The sequence below is a fragment of the Diadema antillarum genome, unplaced genomic scaffold, assembly GCF_040938485.1.
Source record: "Diadema antillarum isolate AM-2024a unplaced genomic scaffold, OU_Dant_1.0 seq00000821_RagTag, whole genome shotgun sequence".
NCBI lineage: Eukaryota > Metazoa > Echinodermata > Echinoidea > Diadematoida > Diadematidae > Diadema > Diadema antillarum.
In genome coordinates, this window is record NW_027271698.1 from 1,350,428 (window position 1) to 1,369,761 (window position 19,334).

General features: G+C 41.1%; 2 protein-coding genes across 2 annotated transcripts in view; both read left to right on the forward strand.

Annotated features, from left to right (window-relative positions):
• The window catches only part of LOC139739847 (huntingtin-like), a 74,785-nt gene that overhangs the window by 48,680 nt on the left and 6,771 nt on the right, over positions 1-19,334 (forward strand). The window contains exons 43-53 of the mRNA XM_071650442.1: positions 5,835-6,012; positions 6,312-6,383; positions 7,022-7,342; positions 8,978-9,069; positions 10,007-10,230; positions 10,639-10,753; positions 12,296-12,550; positions 14,841-14,996; positions 16,039-16,226; positions 16,939-17,056; positions 18,495-18,640. Coding sequence (XP_071506543.1) covers positions 5,835-6,012; positions 6,312-6,383; positions 7,022-7,342; positions 8,978-9,069; positions 10,007-10,230; positions 10,639-10,753; positions 12,296-12,550; positions 14,841-14,996; positions 16,039-16,226; positions 16,939-17,056; positions 18,495-18,640 — 1,865 coding nt within the window. The remainder of the gene's footprint in view (positions 1-5,834; positions 6,013-6,311; positions 6,384-7,021; positions 7,343-8,977; positions 9,070-10,006; positions 10,231-10,638; positions 10,754-12,295; positions 12,551-14,840; positions 14,997-16,038; positions 16,227-16,938; positions 17,057-18,494; positions 18,641-19,334) is intronic.
• Positions 353-4,907, forward strand: LOC139739903 (uncharacterized). The gene has a single exon (XM_071650503.1). It carries the CDS (start codon positions 353-355, stop codon positions 1,730-1,732), a length of 1,380 nt encoding a protein of 459 aa, XP_071506604.1. The 3' UTR covers positions 1,733-4,907.

The window sequence follows — 19,334 nt, forward strand, 5'->3', positions numbered from 1 at the left end:
TCCACATTAGAATACTTAAAATGAGTGAACAAGTAATTGTTGACCCCTCAAACAAACGTTTACACCAGAATCAATCCAAAATGGGCATCCCGCTTTCATAACACTCGTACGCTATCTATTAAATGGCCGTCAAAACAAAGGATGTGATGAACCTATTCACTTTGCTAAAACATCATTTTATTACGTAAGTCTCCGATCGAGACTACATGTCTCATCGGGTGTAATATGAGATCCCGCTGGTCACGTGTGTGGCAATTCGTTGGCGCGTTTTGTGTGTGTGAAAAGGATTTTTCACAACCCTCGAATATTCAAGAATTTCGCGGAAATTCTTCCTTTCGGACTTATCAGAATAATGAAAGAACAGAAGGATAGAAGATCCGCTGGCGTGGCCGCGGAAAAAGAAAACAAAGAGAAGAAAACTGACCGCGCAGCGGCAGAATCTTCGGGCGAAAACAGAGCAGCAATGGAGTCACAACAGGCGGTGAGTGCTAGCCAAGCTGACCGCGCAGCGGCAGCGAAAGGTACGGCTGCCAACACGGGCCGTGGACGGGGAGTACTGGCGGTGATGGAGGCTGGCGACCGCGCGGCGGTAGCGGCGACTCGGCCTCGGATTGCTACGAAATCCAACTCGTCAAAGTTGACAAATGATAACTTTGGGACCGTAAACAGTCGTCTTGATAGACTCGAAGGCTTGCTCTGTCAGTTCATGGAGGCTCTTCCCAGTAAAAGGGAAGGGGTGGCAGGCATGGGACATGCACAGCCAGACCGACATCTTGATCGCAGTGGAAGTGATTCAGCCTCTGCTTCAACTTCTAGCGTTAGTGCAGATTATGACTTGGCACATACAGAAGAAATGGATATTGAGGATGATGACATGGTGCATGCCTTGAGTGCAGGGCATAGCTCAGAGCTGGAGTCGTGCGTGGATAGGGCAGAAGCACAGACAGTACCAGCTTTTGCTGCTAAATTTGCGGTGGCATCAGATATTGGACAGCCTCTTGATGAGGAGCTAGCAAGCTCTGTCAACTACTTGATGAGCCATCATCTGGAAGAGAAAGTGCTCGATGAGACAAGTAGCAAATACCCAGTGCCGTCGAACTGTCGAGGGATCGACACCCCGAAAGTGAATCAGACGATCTGGGACAACCTCTCTGCCCCTGTTCGTACGAAGGATGTGAAACTTCAGAGGGTCCAAAAATCCCTAACAAGAGGTATCTCGGCTTATGTCAGCCTGCTCGATCCAAGCAACATATCTCCCGAACAGCAAGACGTTCTAGCTTTGTTGTGCAACGCAAACTTTGAGATGAATGCTCTTCGTAAAGAATTGATCAAGCCGGACCTGAACACGAAATTTACTCATCTCTGCAAACCAACAAACCCTGTAACCAAGTATCTCTTTGGGGATGACTTGGGCAAGCAAGTAAAGGACTTGCAAGACCAGCACAAAGCGGCGGCCGGAGTGATGAGAGGCGGGTTTAAAAGACCCAAGCCGGCCTATCACCCCTACCCAAGCCAAGGGTCTCAACGCAGATACAAGGAAGCTGGTTGGGTGTCGCGGACATCCTACGCGGATTCATCAGGGAGCACATCTAGGCCTTTTTTAGGCCAACGAAACCAGTGGAGGAAGAGGACCCCACAAGCTCCCCATACGTTTACCCCGACAGCGTCTCGAGAGGGACGCCAAGCCCCACAGTACCGGAAGCTCGGCCAAGGGCAGGGCAGGATGAAATAGAGCAACTCCCAAACAGTGATGAGGTAAGGGAGACAATAACATCTAATGTCAATGATATTGCAGTCGGAGGTCGACTGAAGCTACATATGCACAACTGGGGAGAGCTTACATCTGATACATATATTTTGCAAGCTGTACAGGGCTACAAGCTTGAATTTGACCCAGCTAAATATCCCCCTTGTAGGGAAAAACCCCTTCATGAATTCAAAAGAAATTCTGAGGAAATGGCCTCGATTCAGGAAGAAATCAACAAGCTGGTTGAGAAAAATGTCATAGAAGCATGTGAACATGTAGAAGGGGAATTCATATCAAATATTTTCACAAGGCCAAAGAAGAATGGCGGCCTCAGGGTCATCTTGGATTTGACAGAATTAAACAAGAGTATTTTGTATCAGCATTTTAAGATGGATAATATCAAGACAGCTCTACCGCTTATTTCTCCGGGAGATTATTTAGCTTCAGTCGATCTCCGAGACGCATACTTCACGGTTCCTATCCACCCAGATTCTCGAAAATTCCTGAGATTTACATGGCAGGGAAGGTTATGGCAATTTCAAGCACTTCCCAATGGGCTTAGTTCAGCACCAAGGCTCTTTACAAAACTGCTAAAGCCTGTTTTGGCAACGCTCAGGGAGCAGGGCCACATTGTAATTGCATATCTAGATGATACACTTATCATTGCAAAAACTGCCGAGGAAATGCAGGCAGCAGTGAGCGCAACTACTAAGTTGCTATCAAATTTGGGGTTTATTGTTCACCCTGAAAAATCAGTTTTAGAGCCTACTCATGAGATTACCTTTCTGGGTTTCAATCTGAACACTCTGGATATGAGTGTTAGGCTTCCAAAAGAAAAACAGGAGAACATAAAGCAGTCTTGTAAAGAACTGTTGGCTACTGAGAAACCTGTCATCAGAACAGTTGCAAAGGTTATTGGACAACTAGTGGCATCATTCCCAGCAGTACAATATGGCCCTCTCTATTATAGAGCCTTAGAGAAAGACAAGATTCTTGCCCTTGCAAGGAACAAGGGACATTTCGATAGGCATATGACCTTGTCAAGAGAAAGCATCCATGAAATTCAGTGGTGGATATGGAACCTTGAGTCACAGTTTAGCCCAATGCAGAGGGCAAAACCAGATGTGGAAATCCACACAGATGCCAGTGGTAAAGGCTGGGGGGCAACAAATCTGTGCACTTCAACAGGTGGCAGATGGAATAGTGATGAGTTGAAAGAGGCAAATCAGAATAAAATTAACCTGCTAGAAATGGTAGCAGTTAGTCATGGGCTAAAAGCCTTTTGCTCAGAGAAAAGGAGCAATCATGTACTTGTTAGAGCAGATAACATAACGGCTGTCGCATATCTGAACAATATGGGTGGCACAAAATCTCCTGAATGTAATCAAATGGCCATTGATATTTGGGAATGGTGTATTAGTAAGGACATCTGGCTTACAGCTGCTCACCTACCTGGGCGATTGAATATTGAAGCAGATCGCATGTCTCGAAAATTCTCGGACAGCACAGAATGGATGTTGAATAAGAGCATATTTCAACGAATAATCAGGAGATTTGGTGTGCCTGAAATTGACATGTTTGCCTCCCGCCTAAATAAACAGGTAGACCGATATATTTCTTGGAGGCCTGAACCAGAGGCCTGGGCAGTAGATGCCTTCACAGTTGATTGGAGTCAGTGGGAGTTTTATGCCTTTCCCCCATTCAATCTAGTGCCAATGTGCTTGCAGAAAATTCAGAAGGATAAGGCATGTGGGATTTTAGTGGTGCCCAATTGGCCAACACAGGTTTGGTACCCTATCCTTAAGAGTATGCTGGTTGAGGAACCCATGTTAATTCGAAAGAGTAAGACATTATTATGTCAGCCAGTTTCAGGCACCCCACATCCTTTGAATAATCACTTGTCTCTATTATGTTGCAGGCTTGGAAGGGACTTTACGTAGAGCAGGGCCTCACACAAAGGACAATAGACATCATAGCTGCGTCGTGGAAAGGATCCACTAAAGCACAGTACCAGGTGTACATCAGAAAATGGAAAAGATTTTGTGCAGAGAGACACATTAATTATTTGAATGTCCAAGTTTGTGATGTCCTTGCATTTCTTACAAATATGTTAGACAAAGAAAAAGTTGGATACAGTAGCCTGAATACAGCCAGGAGTGCCCTTTCCACGTTTCTCATAGTTGATGGTGGACGACAGCCTCTTGGGTCGCACCCACTTGTAAATAGGTTTATGAAAGGAGTTTTTCATTTAAAGCCGCCTGCTCCTCGCTACTCTTCTATCTGGGATGTTAAAGTCGTCTTGGACTACCTCAGAAAGCTGTCTCCATCCAAGGCACTTAATCTGAAGCAACTTACTCAGAAATTGACTATGCTGATAGCACTTGTTTCTGCACAAAGGGTGCAGTCTCTTCATGTTATCCACCTGGACAGGATGAGGTGGAAAAAATCATCTGTTGAGATTTCTTTTGAGAACACACTGAAACAAAACAAGCCTGGAAATACGGGATTCAGTGTCACACTAAATGCGTACCCTCCAGATAGGAGATTGTGCATAGTGAATTATATGAAAGAGTATGTGCAGCGGACACAGAATCTAAGAGGGATGGAGAGACATTTGTTAGTAGCTTATAAGAAGCCTCACCGTCGTGCATCAAAGCAAACAATTGCACGTTGGATTAAGACTGTCCTACATGACGCTGGTGTCGATACACAGATCTTCAGTGCTCACTCCACAAGGGCGGCCTCTACGTCAGCAGCACAAAGGAGTGAGGTGCCTGTGTCAGAAATCCTCTCAAGGGCTGGATGGGTGGCTGAGAAGACATTCCGCAAGTTTTATTGCAAGCCCTTACAAGATACTAACCAATTTGCCCAGGCTTTACTGAAAATGTGACTTGGCAACTTCAGTCTGCATATGGAATGGCAGTCTGCACAGAGTGCACAGGTATGTCTGTCTGTAGTGATGCCGTTGATGGCTTACAGATGTATTGTTCTGTACGTGACTACAGGGCTTTGAAATCTCATATTACACCCGATGAGACATGTAGTCTCGATCGGAGACTTACGTAATAAAATAGGAAGATTAAATGAGAACTTACCTGTTTGAAATTTAATCTTGATTTTATAAGTAAGTCGTAGAGAAGAGACTACATCCCTCCTCTTCCCACCCTGCGACTTACATAGCCTTATGCAGGTAAAGTTCTCAACATCTTCATCTTCCTATCAATATATCCTGTAGTCTCGTACAGCTTTAAAAGATTGCCACACACGTGACCAGCGGGATCTCATATTACACCCGATGAGACATGTAGTCTCTTCTCTACGACTTACTTATAAAATCAAGATTAAATTTCAAACAGGTAAGTTCTCATTTAATCTTCCTATTATATTGAAAACCTTCACCCAAAAACTATACTTTTACACTTGAATCGTGATTATATATCTTTTGAGTTCGAAGATATACAATATTCATTATCTGTTGTATGGCAGCCATATTTATTAAAATGGCCGCCAAAACGTAGGATGAAACGATTCATATTCACTTACAGTTGAATTTATCAGAATCCTTGACCCCAAAAACATATAAGTTGGTACCAGAGTCATGACCCTTTGTCCATACGTTTTAAGGATATGTTATATCTAGCATGGTGGCCATATTTTTTCAAAATGGCCGCCAATAAGTAGGTTTCTATGGTTTCATCCTCTCAAAAATTATTTTATTGGAATCCTTGACCCTCAAAACCTATACTTTGGTACAAGAATCACGACAATCAGACTTATAGTTTCCAAAATACACAGCATTGCTATATCATGACAACATGGCGGCCATATTGAAAAATGGCCGCGAATGCCGCCAAAGGGAGAATCAGAGTGGCTTCCATATCAGAAATGACTTGTATTGGCATCATGTACATGTGTACCAAGTATGGTGCTTTTACCATTAAGTGCCTGATTTTTTCTATATCCGCTGGACTAATCCCTTTAATGGCTGAAATGAAAGTGATGATAAAAAGTAGCAATAGCAGACCAGTCCAAAGTCCCTGGCACAGATAGGATTACTGTGTTTGCCTCCATCCTCTGTCACACACAGTTGGTAAGCTGGAGTATATTGGAGGGTAAAACAATCTTCTCTACACAAGTCCTGCATTCCATTGAGTGTGTCGCTGAGGTCCTCCAGCAGACCGACTTCTTCTCTGTGATTGGTGAAGCAGATCACATGACTTGGGTCTGCTCTGCCATTGGCTGCCTGTATCACCTCATACAATCAGGTGAGTACACTAAAGTAAAACTCTAAACAATATTTTCATTCGTCAGCAATTAAATGGACCAAGATGAAATCAATTTTCAACTACAATGAAAATTGAAAAAGGCATTTGCCAAAGTATGTATATCATGAAGAATACATTTGCAGCACTGCCAAAACCAAATTCTCGTCTTTCAGATTATAATGTCCTTTTCGACTGTCGAAAATCAAGTTCTTATCTACTTTAGATTACAGTATATTCGCTTTGTTCATTTTCTCATGCCATTGTTGAGCAGTCTTTCTTTTTGAAATTATTTATTGAAGGAAAAGTCTGGAAAGAAGACCATGAAGAGGTCGACCTGCCGATATCAGAGAAGAAACAGGAACTAAGCCCAGGTAAGTGATATTGACAGAAATTTTGTTTCATTGAATTGATCATTGTTGTAAGGGGAAGGATGTAGCCTTTACTTTATCACTCATTATTAAAAAGTCAGGCATAGAATTGATATGCAAATGCCATGAAACCTGTTTCTTTCATCTTGTAGGAAAGAATTGAGTCTTGACTTATCCATTTCTCTTTGCTGTTATTTTTTAAGATATAATTTACCAGATTACATATGCAGTTTCCTTTTTGTGGGCATAAAAAACATTGTCGAACGTGAAAGCTTCCGTATTAGAATTGGATGAAACAAGTATATGGACAAAATTAGGTTTCTTGATTTCGATAATGTGCCTGATGACAGTGTTAAAAGCATTGGTATGTCTGTATTGTCATGATTTGTAAGTTTTTCCAAGTTCATTGATGAAACTGTCTCTCATGTATCATGACATTCAAAATCAACTTTTCATGTAGTACTAGCTAGTACATCATTGTCATCTGCAAAGGCTTGATGGTACGTTGTTGTCTGCCAAAAGTCATCCAGCTTTCATACACTGATGAGGAATATTGAAATAAACCCTTGTTCCCTCACTCAAGAGATGCTGATGTCATCTTAAAAATGTCTCCATCTCCCCCCCCCCCCCCCCCCAACCAGGATTCGACCACCGTCTCCGGGCGTGTCAGGTCATCTCGGAGCTGCTGGAGCTGCTCAGCGGAGACTCCTCCCACAGGGGCCACCAGGCTCTCTTGTCCAGGACGCCGCAGTTCCTCCACCAACCCCTGCAGAGGGCCATGGTGGGCCTCGCCCGCCTGCCCATGGTCAATGGCTTCGCCCGTACCCCGCCTTTCATCTGGAAGATGGGTTGGTCCCCCAGCCCCCTGGAGCGCTCCCAGACCGACCTGCCTCCGATCCCCCTAGACTTCCTGAAGGAGAAAACAGTACTCAGGAGCTTCATCCAAAGATTCAACCTCATTGGTAGGAAAGCAGAAGTGATTGTTTTCACCTTTCATACCTTTCCCTTTACAAGGAACCTCAATGGTATAAAAATGAATGATTGTTTGCACCTTACCCTTTCCTAGTCCATGGGCCAGGCCAGATATTGGTACCATCTGAGGTGGCAAAATCTTTTTGGTGTCATTTTGTTTGTCGGGCATAGATATGCTTATTAAGCTATGATAGCATTTCCAAATGAGTAGCTTAGTCATAGTAAATGAATTTTTAACCAATTTGGTCTCGTTGTTATATCCCTATACTTCTGAATCGAAACTAACCGCTATACAAAGAAGAGCACTGTCTTCTGTATGTTCCATAGAGCTGTAAAATGCAGCTCTATGGTATGTTCACAGGTGTTCTATTGTAAACGCGGTGCGCTTAGTCTTTATTCAAGGCAGCGAAGGGAATATCCAAAGGTTATGATGTCCACAGCGCTTAGTCTTTATTCTAGACTGCGAAGGGAATATTCAAAGCGTATGATACAGTGTGTATCCTTTTATCTAAAAACAACAACAACAACAAAAGCAATTCCTCGTGAATTTTACCGTATCTTTCAATTATTTATCATTTTCCGGCGAAAACGCTACGGTGAAAACGCTGATACCACGCAAATGTCGCTTTATTTCCCTCCAACAATATAAGATATGCAAAAACAATGTACCGGTACACTACAATACATTATAATGAATGATATTGTAAATGAACAGAGTGATTTTTGTTTAAAACTGATGTATTTGTTGATAGGGTAGTATAAAAACAGTATAGATAATCCCTTTTATGAGGAACTTTAGATATGATAACTGTACATTGGTCTAGATAAAGACTAAGCGCACCGTGTGACAGCTGTGGACATCATAACCTTTTGGATATTCCCTTCGCTGCCTTGAATAAAAACTAAGCGCACCGCGTTTACAACAGAACACCTGTGGACATACAGAAGGCAGTGCTCTTCTTTGTATAGCGGTTTAGTTTCGATTCAGAAGTATAGGGATATAAAAACGAGACCAAATTGGTTAAAAATTCATTTATTATGACTAAGCTACTCATTTGGAAATGCTATCATAGCTTGATAAGCATATCTATGCCCGACAAACAAACTGATCTATGCCCGACAAACAAACTGACACCAAAAAGGTTGTGCCACCTCAGATGGTACCAACAACCCATTTTTCGGGTCTTGGCCCATGGACTATTCCCCTCTACAAGGAAGATGTGTATCAACCACACTGGTGAAAGTGAGGATGATTATTTTCATCTTTAGTTTTGCCTCTGTAAGCAAGATGCATTTCAGTCAAACAAGAGCAGTGGCTCACTAAATTTGGAATTTCCCTCCAGATTATGCCACTTTCTGCCTTGCATGAAGACATTGCTGTAGATGTAACTCCAAGCAAGCCGACCGTAGTTTTACGTTGACTATTAGCACTGATCCTGCAAAACAAGACTATGTAGCTTAGTGAAAAGAATTACCCAGACTGCGATCAAAGAGCATTCTATTGTGCTTTATTTTCTACATTTTCATTTCCGTGACAATTCTCTTGGTGCTATATCCAGAAGAATTCTGTATGTAACTGTGAAGATCAGTAAAGTTTTGATTGATGTCATGACCTCATCACTTAGGATGGACGAGTCGCTGCCAGTTTGAAGAGACCTGGGCATCCCTGCTTGGACTTCTCAACCCAGCAGAGATCCCCGAGGAAGTCATGCGGGAGGTAAGTTGTGGCTTTCTGCAATGAGAGAGGAATAATCCAAGCATCCTGCAGGCATGGGATGGATATTATATGGCAGTATTTCATAATTGTGTGATTTGTCACCGTGTGATGGTAAAACAGGCACAGATATAAAAACTGAGAAAACTGCTTATTGAGGTAGTCTGGCTGAATCTTGAGATATTTGGTATTGATTTTAAAAAAATGAAGTTTGATATTTTAACTGCTACCTGACAAAAAGGATATTGGAGCTGATTTTCATGATCTTTTGACATTTTCATCTTCTTGAAAACATGTTTCTTCAGTTTGTCCAAACTTTGCGGGAATCATCTGTTGGGGGAGGGGGTTATAGTGTGCACAGACAGTGGTTACGCCCCCACAGGGGGTGCTAAGGTGTGGCCCAAATACCCCAAATAGTTAATTTGCATAATTTTTGATATTTTTGTTGTCTTCATGAAACTGGTGGCTGGCTGGATTTTGACCAAACTTTGAAGGAATTATCAATGAGGGAGGGGTAATAGTTTGTACAAATAATGGTTGTGCCCCCAGGGGACACTATAGGGAGGTCCCAAATACCCCAAATTAGGAGGATGTTGCCCAAGGGGCCTCCTGCAATCCCTGAATCTCAGGACTTACAAAATAGTTTGCCTCAGGTGGGGTGATATAGCAAAGTGTGCTGTTCTAGTGAGCACTAGACCCGGAGGTCTCTTGTGCATTTGTTTTGAGAGATTGCATTACAAAGTTGAAGTCAAGATGAATGGAATATATTTTTTTTATTCCTAGATATGTCATCATCAGATCTTCTGAGACAAGAATACTCTGTTTGTACAGAAAGTCAGTTTGTAATCTGGAGTTGATGCTGTCGCTGATATTGTTGTCGTCATGTTTGCTGAGGAAACAGAAAATATTTGCCAATTTTTTGTGATTGTGAATTTTGCAGGAGGAAATTGAGCAAAGTGAACTCATTTGCCTGGCTGTGAGAGGAATCACCTCACTCCTTCTCAACACCATCCTCCGCCCGACGGCTGGCAACCCCATGACCAGCCGACCCCTCTGCATTCCCCGCCACGACAGCTTGCCCTTCCTGGCTACCCAGAAAGGTCAAAGGTTGGCTCGTCTGAGGGTGTTGGTGGACAGAGAGATGCAGTCCATGCAAGCAGCAAGGTTTGTCACGGTTTACGGTTTCACCATGTAGATACTGAATGAGCTGTTATTTCTCAATGGTTTAATTTTCGCGAATTTCGCATATAATGTTTGGCCCATGAATTTAACAACACACAAAAATATTGCGACCTCATCTTGATCACATTAGATTTACAGACAGACATTGGTGCACTTAGGATAGCCTCGGTGTCAATCATGAAAACAGCCTGACTTCCTTATTTGCAAAAATATCTGTACACGAAAATAACAGCTTTTACAGTTAACCCCTAGTCTTTGTAAGAACCAGAGAGACAAAATGAGTAAAGTGAAAAAGAAAAGTAGGAGAGGGAGGGTAGTGTTCAGTGTGCTTTTGCTTGAAATTGACACTTTCCTAGCAGTTAACCATCCTCTCTGTTTTAATATGTCCAGGACTGGGCAGTCGTTACAACCAGCCACCAGTACTGCCATGGAGGGACCGTTTGACGAGATGCTGACCGCTAACATGGAAAATGTGGGCAACCAGGGCCAGTTCACACTGGGACAAGTGAGAATGCTCTTTGATAGTTGTCTTTATACTGTAAAAGTGAATATTTTTGTGCGAGTAGTTTTTCGGGCTCTGCCAAGTAAGATGGATTTTTAAAATTCTGTGCAATCAGGATATTACATAGTGGCACATACACTGTGTATAACAAGCAAAAATATTTACATACTTTAATTTTTCGTGCTAGTTTGTGGTCACATGAAATGCACAAAAATTTCTGCTTTTACAGTATTTCATTTGTGGACTTTGTAGTCATATTTCATGAAGGCCAATATTCAACACTCTATTTCAATTTCCTTCTATCCAAAGTGATGGCAGCATATTTTTTCTTCTTTTTTTCATTTATTATTTCCTCTCTTGCAATACAGGATAAAAATTTTTGTTTTCAAAGAATGATTGGTCATGCCTGTTAGGCTGTATTGTGTATTTTGCTCAGTGCTGTATTCTCTGAGACAACTATATTTGATTGCTATGGATGACAATTTTTAGTTTCAGAAACTTTTAGGGTGTTCTCCAGTATAAACATAGATGTCTATCTGTCTGTAGATGCATGGTGGGACAGATACTTTGACAAACAGACAGATGGATATGTAGATTGATAGGCATTTTATAAATGTGTATGTGTTTGATGGGAATTTAGGGAAATCCCACAATCTTGTGTTAAATAAAGCTTTAACCCTAAAAAGACTGGGCTATTTTGGTAGCTCGAAAGACGGGGGGGGGGGGGGCCTAAAGGGCCCCCCCTTAAGATCTCGGCCGTGGATCGCGCGATCGCCGCGGAAATTTGCACAATGGTAGTGTGCGATGTAATCTACAAGATCGTATATCTAAATTTTCCAAAATAGTCTTCTTTTATTTTATTTTGATTATTTATGCTAATTTATGCGAGAAATCAGACTTTTTAATCTAAATCAGTAAATAAAGCTCCAAAAGTGCTCATTTTTGGTCTAGATATTCTTTGTAGCATTCTTAGCAAATGTACTTGAAAAAAAAATCGGTATCAAAATTATTTCTTATTTATTTTATTGTTTTATGAATTTCTTATGTATTTCTTTGTTTTTTCGACCTTTTGTTTTTGTTTTTTTTTTAAGCAAAATTTGTGGCAGACCCTTTTTGAAGCATAATACTACTAAAACAAATTGATTTTAACCATTGAGAGTAAAAATAAGCATATTTATATGAACCATGTGATAAAACTCAATTTGTATTGACTTTGTACACAAAATCACATTTCTGAGCCATTTTCGGTCTCACGTGCATGTACAAAAAGTTATGTAACTTCAGAACCGTACCCCTGGGCGTCACAAATTTGGTGTCAAAATGTGCGAGAAACTCGAAAGAAAAAAGTCATAGAGCATCGCGGCGAGAGCGTCGCATGTTGCTGAGTAATCGCACGAAATGTCGAGGGGGGGGCCTTTTAGGCCCCCCCCCCCAGTCTTTTTAGGGTTAATACATCGGTAACAGATTGATTTTGCACAAATTGTTAATCTAATGGATAAACTGGAAGATGTTCATTACCTGCCTCTATTCCTCCCATGACCCTAGATCTCTGTCCATGGGATCTGGGCCATCAACAGCATGATTCTTCCCCTGGTGGAAGACCAGAGCCAGGGCGGGGCCGAGGCCGCCAGCATCGTGCCCATGAGCCGGACGGCCATACCGGCCGCCCTGGGCCGGACCCCAACCAACCTGGACGTCCACTCCTGCCTGGTGCTGCTGCTGGAGGTCTACGGCCAGTGGCTGGCCCCTGGGGCGGCCAGACGCACCTCACTCATGCTGCTCTGTGAGACCATCAAGTCTGTGAGTTCACGGCTGTGTGTTAACCCTTTGTATGCTTTGAGGGCCAATTGGCACTGAAAACCCCACATTATCCAAAGTTCCTGGCATAGAAAGGGTTAACCCTTTGAATAGTATGATTTTTCTTTTTTCGGATCAGTAATGATGTTTTGACAACTCCTGATGGTTAACGATAGGCGGTATCAGGGCAAGTTGCAGATAAATATTGTCAGGGATATCAGAAGGAGATAAGTTGCTTTATTGCAAGAAAAGAGACAATAAGATCCGATGGACTTATCTCTTGACATATTTCATATTGATTTTTTCATTTTTTATTTAATTTTTATTTATTTTACCATGGTAAAAAGCCTGCTGTCAGCTTATAAGCTGCTTATCAGCAAGGGTGTGCATAAAAAGTTGCAAAACTGAATCAAGAACAAAGAGTAACAGGTACAAGAATGAAAAAAAAAGAAGAAACAACAAACAAGCAAACAAAGTTATTTTGCCACCTTGAGCCTTTCCTGAAAATGAATATACAGTAAACCTCGGATAAGTCGACGTCGAGTGAGTCGAAAATCACTTAACTCGAAGCAAAATAAAAAGTCCCGATTTTTCCCTATGTATTTTCTCTAAGAAATATTTGGATAAGCCGAAGTACGAGAGTCGAATTTCGGCTGTGTCGAAGTAAAACATTCAGTCCCTTTTGTACAAAATACACGTAGTTTACATCACTTGAGCCGAAGAAGATTTGTCTGGCATTCTCATTACATTTAGAGGAGAACAAAAAAATCGGCATGTCGCTGACCTGCTGCAGGTAAGCATGCACACTCACCGTAACGCTCCGCACGCATGTCGAATACATACACAATAGATGTATACATGTATACACACAGCACATTGATCCATACTTTATCCATACACACAGCACATCCATACTTCATTCATGTCAAGCCAGAACTCCTTGGTCAACCAATTCGCTGCTTTAATATTTTAGTGACAGGCCAAGTGGGCTGGCTGTATACTAGTAGTTTTGTTGAATGGAGGTGGGATGGGCCTGGGAGAGTGTTTGTCTCAGGGTAGGTTGACAGAGATGGCTACCCATGTTGTAGCCCCGGAGACCGCGCCGCCAGGCGCGGTCCTGGCGGCTTCCCCCCAGTTTCGCTAATGTGAGAGCTCCCCTATTCTGTGTGCTTGTGCGAGTGATTGTGAATTCTGTGAACATCGGTGAGCTGCTTATAAGACATCATTTTGTGCATCACAAGCAATGAAATGCCTCAAACAGTCGCCGATGATAGTCATTTAGGTTTCATCGACCCATGTAAGTATTCCTAGTAGTTTCTGTTGAAAATTTAAGGAAATATAGCGCCGCAAAGGCACCCGTTTGTTCAACATGAAGATCTGAAATGGGAGCACGGCGCAGCCGCCACACTGCGTGTGGCGGCTGTCGCAGTTACCCATGTTGCACCATAGACATAGCACATGCACATTGCCACATTAGCGCAGACATTCTCAGAACTACGTTTACTAGTAACTACTAGTATTGATACAAATTCCATGTTCAATTTAGAACAAAATAAGAACATTATCTTCAAGAACAGACAAATTAAATTGAATGCAACACACACACGCACGCACACACACACATTCAATTCAATTCAATCAATTCATATTTATTCGTCCAATAAAAAGTATTACAGGAAACTCATCGCGGGATTTTCACATATAAATGACAAAGCATAACAAATACAATATATACATAAAAAAGAACAACATACACACACATGCATGCAAATGTACATGTACATAACTGTGAGTCGAAAAAAAAGTCGACTCTCGCGAGAGTCGAAGTTCACTTAAGTCGACGCATTTTCGTCAGTCCCGAGAGCTTCGACTCATGCGAGGTTTACTGTATTTCTTAATGTCCCTATAAGAGAATATGAAAATCTCCCTGAGTCAGGAAGGCAGGTGTCTTCCTGATTGCTCTTTTGAACCTGTATCTGATTTTTATGGGTGAATGCAGGTAGCTGTATGATTTATCATGTTATGAGTATTCCAGGTGTGTTCTTTTGCATGTGCATATGTGTGTGTGTGCGTCTGTGTCTGTACCTACTGCGTGTATGATTTGCAGTATTTATGTGTATTTGTTGCATACAATCATATGTTTACAGTGTGTTTTGGGATTTGCGATATGCCTGTTCATGATCATGCGCTTCCCTATGTGTTTGTTTATGATGTGTGTTAGGATTTTTGGTGTGCCTTTGTCCGTGTACCAATCCGTGGTCTGTATGTCTGTCTTTGTCCCCTTGGAATGCAGGTGCTGTTGATATCAGACATCTTCACAGAAAGAGCCCAGTTTGAGTGGATGTATGAAACTCTCCTGGAACTGAACAAGATTCACCCGGTGGAGGATGAGTTGGTCTCTCAATATGTCATCCCGGGCATCTGCAAGGCTGCCTCCGTCCTTGGAATGGTGAGCCAGTCTATAAAGTACCATAGTGATTATGTCACTGTCTTTTGTATAGCTTGGGTTGGGACCAGGTGCAAGAATGGATAGAAACAATAGGTTTCACATGAGAGCTTGTGGGTAAGGTTATTTAGAACCAATTTCCATGGTGACGAATGGCTGTGACATCACACTTTGGTTCTCTATTAACCCTAGCTAGGCCGCGACATTTCGTGACTTTTTTCTTTTGAGTCTCCCGCATCTTTTGACACCAAATTTGCGATGCCCCGGCATGTGGTTCCAAAGTTGCGCATAAATATGTACGTGCATGTCAGAACAAAAATTGCTCAAAAACGTGAATTCGTGTACAATTTCAATGCAAACTGTGCTTGCAGGCAAATTTCATGAAAGCATGATTATTTGGTGGTTTTATTGATTAAAATCAATTGATAATATATATTCTTGTTCGGAACAATGTCACGGACAAGTTTTAATGAAAAAACAATAGAAAACTAAAGTAAAAAAACAAAGAAATACATAAGAAATTCAAAAAACAATAAAATACTTAAGAAATTTTTCCTGATGGCACAATTTTTTTCTCTTATATTTGCTCAGGACATTAATAAGAATATTTACACAAAAAATGTGCCCATTTTGAGCTTTATTTAGTGATTTATACCATATTGCCTGATTTCATGTATTATTATGCATGAATTAGCATAATTTAGCATAAATGATTATTTTTTAAAAATTTAACTTTATGGTACTTTAGATGACGGCCGAGATCCCCCCCCCCCCCCCCCCCCCCCCCCCCCCCCCCCCCCAGCTCTATGATCTACCTAAATATCCCGGCCTAGTTAGGGTCAAGCTGCTGCTAAACACTAGAGACATTTTTTTAAGCATATACTGGAATTTGTTCACTTTCAGCTCGTCTAAACAAAAAAAAAAAGGGGGAATCTTGCACTTGTTTTACAAAGAGAAATGAAATGTCAAACAAAAAATTTTGCTGAAGTCTCTAGCTTTGTTGCTAACTCTCAGTGTTTCTTTCTCTCAAATCTCAACATGGTAGGACAAAGATGTCTCTGAGAAGGTCAGCAAACTTTTAGAGGTCACACTTCGCAGTACTCACCTCCCCAGCAGGGTGGGGGCGCTCTACGGAGTGCTTTATATCCTGGAGTCTGATGCGGTGGAGGATATTGAAGTCTTTGTTCCCATGGTAACAGACTACATCATCAGAAACATCAAGGCAGTGTCAACGTAAGTGCATCAAAATGTTATGTCCATGAATGTATGAGCCTTATATTTCCTTAATTGTGACTTGTGAGACACTCCTATGGGGGCTGAATTTGCAATGGTGGATTGCAAGGAAGGAATGAGAGATATCATATTCCCCTTTTCAAGAGAAAATGAGTAATTTCCCACCTGTGAAAAAATGAACATTGCAGTTCTGTCACAGAAGATGATATATTGTGAATCCTAGTCAACTGATCATATTTTTGAAATTGAAAATACCACAGAATATGTGGTGTATACAGTAGTTGGTAAGCCTTTAGATACCTGTATTCATAAACACTTGCAGCATGCCAAGTCTATCTGTAAGTCAAGGAAACACTAGCATCATTCTCTTAAAGTCTGTTTGAGTTATATCATGGTATTGCCTTTATAATCCAGAAGAGTGTTGTTTGACTCTTATATCTATTTATACACTTGCTTCATATTGAACCAAGGCTACTGTCGTAGACCTAGACTTAACATTTTCATCAACTCTGTCACATGACTTCAATCATGGCCTCAAAATAAATCTACCTTTAAGAAGTAGTGTTGAGTAAAATAATGTGTTTGCAAGGAGGAGGGGTGGGGGATACTACCAGAATATAGAAAGCACCCATTTAGACTGTCCAAATTTCTCTTTAATGCTGACAGTTTTTACGAGATGTGTCTTGTCCTTTGATACTGATGATCTTTGTAGAAACAGCAGTGGGGCCAGCCAGAAGCATGTCTTGGTGATGCTGTCTGTAGCATTCTACATAATGGAGTACTACTCCGACCTCACGGCGGGAACAGAGTTCACCAAAGTTATTCTGCAGGTAAGAGACACACTGCCAACTTTTCAGTGGGATGACACAGATTCTGTACCTCTGGATTCCAAAACATGGCATCAATAGCAGAAGTGTTCATGAGAAAAGCAAAGTTGTTGATGTTGATGTTAATCATTAGATTGTTTTCAGCAAGGTAGAGGCTCTGTTGATGATATGATTATGATATGAAGTGACCTGCTTACTCCTGAGTTTTCAGTTTTCAGATTAGAGCCAGACAGGCATTCAATCTTTTGCCTGTATGATAAATAATAAAATTTCACATCTTTCAGTATCTGTCTGTCAACCTACGTGTACTGTGAAAGTGGACATTTTCACGGTGTTGAAATTGTTTGTGTATTTCGTGCAACCAGAAACTAGCACGAAAATAAAAGCACGCAAATATTTTTGCTCTCTATACCTACCACTATGTTAAGTCTCAATTCTGTGGAATTAAAAACATGTGAAATTCATTTTACTCGGCAGAGGACGAAAAATTTGAATTTTTACTGTTTATCTTGCCATAGCATAGATACAGACATACTGTGAAGTGGATAGATTGGCAGATGGATAGAGACGTGAATTAACCTATGGATTGAGGAGTGCCAGTAGATTAATAGATGGTTGAATGCATGGATGTACAGATGGATTGATAATGGATAGAAAGATGAACTGATGTGTGGATAGAAGAATGGATGAATGGATGGATAGATAGATGACCCCTCAGTCAGTGAAAATTATCAATTGGAAGTGCTGGAGGAGTGTGCTGTCTAACATTATTTCGGATATCAATTGACTCTGCAACTATGCAAGATATGGCAACCAGATTTTGTCTGATTTCAGAAATACAGATAAAAGATAAACATTTAAAAAAGAAAAGAAAAAAGAATGCCTTGATTTCATCATGGGCAATATGACTGGAATTTACAAATGTGTTGTAAATTTAGCCCATAGATTGTGCAGATTCTGTCTGTGTCTGTGATACATTGCATATGCCAACTGACATCCAATGATGAATGTACACTGATACATGCACAGGGAATAATTTTCCTGGTATTGCATCGTAATTTGCTATGCATTTTTTACACCACTGCTACACAAACTAACTTTTGTGTCGCAGTTTTCTTCCATAGAAATGTACAGGATACCATTTGAAATATTGTACATCAGCTGAAATTGCTAATCAGATTTGAGTTGGAAAATTATTCCCTGATGCATGTGAGAGGTATGCTTATTGAGTGCTTGTTTTAGTCCATGTACAAAATTCAAACCTTGGATTTGACTTTTAACTTCTTTGTGTTATGAGTTTGGGCTTATGTGTCCTGATAGTCCCAATTTATTTAAAATTATGATGTGTGATACCAGATGCCAAAATCTCAGCTTATTCCATGACACCCCATTCCCTTTTACCTAAATCATGGATTCTCTTTGTCTCTTTACACCCCTCCAGCAATGCATCACCATGGTACTGATGAGTGATGAGTCGACATCGTGGCTGGTCTACGAGGCCATCATGGTGGGATTTGAGAGGCTCCTGGTGGCCCGTGCACTCAGCTCACAGGAGAGGGACATGCTGAAGAAACTCGGCGTCGACAGGTGTGTTACCAGCTGTCTCTTATACACTTCTCTAGCGACATAAGAGTATACGTTAGGAAGTTATGGGGAAGGCCAAAGTTATATAACATTCGATGTCTGGAAATTGGAGCAGCCAAGACTGTATGGCACACTCTGAAAGAAAGATTTGAAAAAAAAAGAACAACAACAACAACAATGTTATCATTTGGAAATGAAATCAGTCATGAACAAACAGCATAATATGTATTAAGAAATGGTACCATTGAAATTAAGTAGCTTAGAAAAATAAGTAAATGAAGGAGGACACTGTCCCATTGCAAGCAAAGATTTTAACCTTAGTCAACCCATTCTATGCCCATGTAGTACTTAATTGATACTAACTTACTCATTTACTGTTTAGTATTTACTACCCATGTAAGTGTAATAGTTTGATATTCCTACAAGAACTCCATTGTGATGCACTAGGAATTAGGATTATGCAAGGCTCATCCACTCATTTTGTGCATGGACCCTCAACAGTTGAACAGCTGTGTTGTGTAGGTTCAGCTGAGTAGACAATCCAACTGCGTTGTCATATCTTATGTTCAGTTTATGCACACTGATCTTGTTGTTTTTTATGTAGAAAATGAATACTGTAAAACATAATATATTTGCGGCATGAAATTTTCACAACTTAGAGCCGACGGCCTTTTTTGTGGCATAAAATTTTCTTGAA

Bases quoted from the DNA above. Each gene is read 5' to 3' on its own strand.
- LOC139739903 (XM_071650503.1), top strand. From the start codon at position 353: ATGAAAGAACAGAAGGATAGAAGATCCGCTGGCGTGGCCGCGGAAAAA.